The 5,219-nt window shown below is 29.7% G+C and overlaps 1 protein-coding gene across 1 annotated transcript; it reads left to right on the top strand.

Annotated features, from left to right (window-relative positions):
• Window positions 1-2,816: 2,816 nt before the first annotated feature.
• LOC105053342 (copper transporter 5.1) lies at window positions 2,817-3,547 on the top strand. The gene is given in 2 exon segments (XM_010934439.4): window positions 2,817-3,168; window positions 3,171-3,547. Coding segments are annotated over 2 exon segments (573 nt in total). The 5' UTR covers window positions 2,817-2,831; the 3' UTR covers window positions 3,407-3,547.
• The last annotated feature ends 1,672 nt before the right edge of the window (window positions 3,548-5,219 follow it).

Raw genomic sequence — 5,219 nt, 5'->3', positions numbered from 1 at the left:
ATGATCAAATCATCATAAAATTCAAATTACTGAGGAACTTAGATTATCTTGGTAATCCCATTTAGATCACTAAACATTATCTCAGAATCTTTCTAGCAATAATCAATATGGGACTAAATATACATCTGTACAGATGCTTATATATCTCCCATTTAAGTATTAGCATCCACGCTAGGTCATGGGTCTATGTATTTATTCATAAGTACTATGATCAGCGCATGATCAGCCTCAATAAAATTATATTGTAGTATTCTCTAATCTACATAGGATATGGATCGGCTTGACTCTAATATTATCGACAACAACCCAGGGCCTCACTCAAAAAGATTGGCTAGAAGATATCATTTAAGTTTTTTGGTCTAAATATCTGATGTCTTCTCAATGAATAATTGATGTGAAACTAAATACACGTCCAAATTCAATACCTTCCCAATGAATAATTGATATGAAACTAAATACATGCTTTATTGGTCCTCATGTACTCTCTCTTTTAAGCCATGATGTCTTCGTCAGGCTAAAGATCTAAATTTCTGTATTCACTCATAAACATCGTATCAGCTCATAATCAATCCTAATGAATACGAGCTGCAAAGTCCCTAAGTTTACATAAGTTATGATTCAAGTCGATTATGATATCATTTGTAACAACATGGTGCTTCATCCAAAATGATTAATTGAAAGATATTATTTAATTTATTTTATTTTGTGTAAGTATTCAAATTTTTATTATTACACTTAGCAATTAAAAATTAAAATTTATTTTTTGAATAGTTTACTGTCAATCAAAAAAAAAAAATCTCAACCTCATTGGATGTAATGATAATAATTTTTTTAAAAAAATAAAAAATTATGCCCAGCGAACTATTCTAGACTCTTTTTGTCTCAAAAAAAAAAAAAAAAAAAAAAAGGGAAATGAAAATTCCATGTTCATGCATGGTCCAAACCTGCCTCTCTGTCCCTAGCCAGGAAAGGTGGAAGGGGTGATTGACTCCGACATGGTATTGAAATGACCAGCGCCGGGCACGTTAAATCTTGATGTCTAAAATTTCTAGCGCGCAAGTCCACGTCATTCATATGATTTGACAATGAATTGACGTGTAAATATTATCATGTTGAGAAATTTTTTGTGCACCGCAGAAAGTGCAGAGGGCATCACCTCATTCAATTGATCCATTTAATTATTATTTTTTAATATAAAATTAAAATTTAAAATTATTTTTTTATTTAAAAATTTTATAAAATAAAAATATTTTTATTTTTTAAAAAATTACAATCTAAGATACTATAATATAATTTAAAATATTATAATATAATAAAAATAAATTTATTTAATTATTTTTTAATATATATTTAATATTATAAATTAATTTTATTTTTAAAAATTTTGAATGATAAAAATATTTTTATTTTTTAAAAAAATTATGATATTTTTCATATTATAGACATAAAATATCATAATATAGATATAAAATATATTATTTTTTTAAAAAATAAAAATATTTTTATTATAAAAAATTTAAATAATAAAATTAATTAATAAATATTAAATATATATTAAAAATTATATAGATCAAATGATGCGCTATACGTTGAATTTTCCGCAGTGCCAGCGGTGCATAAGGAATTTCGCTTACGATGTTGTGGGGCTGCCGGGCTAAAAGGGCCGTTGAGCCGGCAGACCCACCCATTTCTCCCTTCCCACGTCTCCTCGTTGTCCCCGTTGTGTAGTATGTTGTAGCAGTACAACTTTGTACTGCACAAGCGCTAACGCGTGTTTCTCCTCCTCATTGTCTCCCTGTTTCTTCATGAAATTACTAAATTACCATTGTTGCTGCTTAAGGTTAATTTTTTTATTTTTTTTGTAAAGTGCTCACGGTTAACTCGAGGACAGCCCATTAGGTGATTCATGGCACATGAACAAGTCATACGTCAAACGGCATAATTATGTCACTGTCTACTATAATGAATACAATCTCCAGTATCCAATGGAAAACAAATATGTAACTCACGAAATGCACAAGTATAATTGTTTTTCTTTATTTTTTAATTATCATTGAAATAAATATAGCAATACTTCAATATATGATAAGTAGAAGGTTTTAAAAATTAATTTTTAATTATTCATTATGCAATAATTGTAACAGTGATGGGGCAGAAACACCTATAATTAGTATCATTTTCATTTTTTAATTATTTTTAAAATATAAATTATAATTTAATAAATATAATAATTAAAAAAATTAATAATTAAAATTTTATTATATGTTAAGTAATTAACTATACTAAACCAAATATATTAATATCTATATTAAAAATAATATCATCGTTACTATCATAAATTGAATCTCTAATTTAGATATCTAATAAACTATGTCGGTCATACGGTAATGAGCTTTTCAATTGGAGCAAATCTATGATATTAAATTAATTAAAAAATAATAAAATATATTATTTTTTTATTAATTTTATTAAAATTATAAATTAAAATAAATAGATTTTTATGAACAGTCATCTTTTTTTACTCAAAAGGATGGTCAGCAAATCCATAAAAATGAAACAAAAAAAAAATATTGTTTATAATTTTGAAAAAAATCAATAGCTGCGGCTACATAACGCAAGATGATATATCAAGAATAAAAAATGTAAATGATGATGAAGTGGCTTGCTCGGTAGCAACAACCAATGATAACGTTAAAAACACCGGCTCCGGAAGCCAAAGATGCTGAGTTAGCACGCAAAGGATGCAAAATTTATATTATTAATTAAATGTGTAATTGTGATAAAGTCCAAGGGCACTAAATTAAATCAAGACCCCTCCTTTCCTACCTCATATGCCCCTCTGGTCTCTGTCTGCGTATTTATCTTCCGAGTTCCGACCCCTCCGCCCATCGCTTCCTACCTCCCATCTTCCCGATTCCCATTGTTTCGGTTCTAATTTTCCACTTCTGCCCCCGACTTTCTTCCAGGCCAAGATGATGCACATGACCTTCTACTGGGGCAAAAAGGTAACTATACTCTTCGACTCGTGGCGGACCGAGTCGTGGCCGGGTTACGCCCTCAGCCTCGTCGCTGTCTTCCTCGCCGCCGCCTTCTACCAGTACATGGAGGACCGTCGGATCCGCCTAAAGATTTTCGCCCGATCCAAGCGCTCATCACCTCTGTCCATGGAGACCCCCTCCTCTTCTCCGCCGCCGCCGGCCGGCCGTGGGCTCCGGCGAGGCTCGCCTCCGCCGCCCTCTTCGGCATCAACTCGGCCATCGGGTACCTCCTCATGCTTGCCGTGATGTCCTTCAACGCTGGCGTCTTCATCGCCATTGTCGTGGGGCTCGCCGTCGGCTATCTGTTGTTTAGGAGCGGTGGAGAGGAGGATATTGTTGCGCTGGAGAACCCCTGTGCTTGCGCTTGATCGGAACCCTGCTCGTTTGGTATTTGCCCCCAATTATTGTACTTTTCTTAGTCCTTTTATAACTTACCTATAAAGTTAGTATGAATTATGCCCTGATATCTGAAGTCGCCGTGTGTGATGAATAAAAGATTAGATTTTTTATGTGGTTTCATGTATAATCTGGCTTGGTGATTGAAGGATTTGAGTTTGTGAATCAAACAGAGAAAAAAAAAAAAGAAAAGAAAAACAAAAAAGGGGAAAAGAATGATTTTTGATTGGGGGTTTTGTCTTTAATTTTTCTTGATTATATCCGTATTTTTTTTTAATGTCCTGATTATAGATTTCTTGTGTTGATGTTGAAAATATCAAAAATCAAATTTTTATGTATCTGAAAATTTATATAATTTGTTCGGGTTCTTTGTGATTGAGATTGATATTTGTGAATCGACAGAGAAAAAACAAACAGGAAGTAAAGGGGGTATTTGTTTGGGTCCTATCTATATTTTTGTCTTTAATTTCTCCTTTTCTTTTTCAATAATTTGGCAACTAGGTTGTTGTCCCCTCTGATCTCTTGGATGATTGTTAGGGGAAAAAAATACAGTTTTATGTGTTTGTATTTTGTATACATGGTTGTGGTTTGGTGACTGAGGAAATGGTGTTTGTGAAATAAAAAGCAGAAGGAAAAAAAAAAAAAATCTTTGTTTGAGGATTTGCTTTAAATGGAAAAATTTTTTGCTGAACGATGCATTCTGAACGAGATTGCTTGTATTAATTGTTGTAGACGACGGTACGACGCGTTTTGGTTGTTTGTTTATTTTTGTTTATTTTTTTGTTTTTTTTCTTATGCTTAAAGTATAGTTAGGAGATTCAAGGATGGAATAGTTTTTTTTCCTTTTCTTTTCTTCTGGGTGGCTTAGGAATCTAGGATGGGGTTGAAACCATATATAAATAGTTTCTTTATAGCTGGCGGTAGGATTAAAATCGGATAGGACACCACTATATCTATATTTATATTTATTTTATTTGATAAATATAAATTTAAAAATATTAATTAGATGTAAAAATTTATATTTATATTTATTTTAAATATAAATTAGATATTAAAAATATGGTTATTGGCATGGATATAAGTTATATAGTTAAATTTTATTATCATAAAATCAAAATATTATTAAGTGAAAGATAAATTATATTAATAATATATTAATATGATTCTTTATTATTTTAAAGATTTATTAGTGGTATGTAAAATTAAATAGAATTATAATAGAATTATATATTCGAATGGTGAAGGTTTTCTTACGCTTAAAGTATAGTTAGGAGATTCAAAGGTGGAATAGTTTTTATTTTTATTTTTTTTTTTTTTGGATGGCTTAGGATGGGGTTGAAACTATATATAAATAGTTCTTTTATAGCTGACGGCAGGATTAAAATGGATAGGACACCACTATATCTATATTTATATTTATTTTATTTGATAAATATAAATTTAAAGATATTAGTTGGATATAAAAATTTATATTTATATTTATTTTAAATATAAATTAAATATTAAAAATATGGTTATTGGTACGAATATAAGTTATATAGTTAAATTTTATTATCATAAAACCAAAAATATTATTAAGTGAAAGATAAATTAGATTAATAATATATTAATATGATCTTTATTATTTTAAAGATTTATTAGTGGTATGTAAAATTAAATAAAATATAATAGAATCATATATTCGGATACTGATCGGATAGTTGTTTAGCTATATCCATATTTATTCTTTACTATAGATATTAATTGGACGTTCAAATTTTATCTATATTTTGAAAATTTAGACAC

This window comes from Elaeis guineensis, chromosome 10 (genome assembly GCF_000442705.2).
Source record: "Elaeis guineensis isolate ETL-2024a chromosome 10, EG11, whole genome shotgun sequence".
In the NCBI taxonomy this organism is placed as follows: Eukaryota; Viridiplantae; Streptophyta; class Magnoliopsida; order Arecales; family Arecaceae; genus Elaeis; species Elaeis guineensis.
Note: the sequence above shows the minus strand (reverse complement) of the source record. Positions and strands in the feature narration are given on the sequence as shown.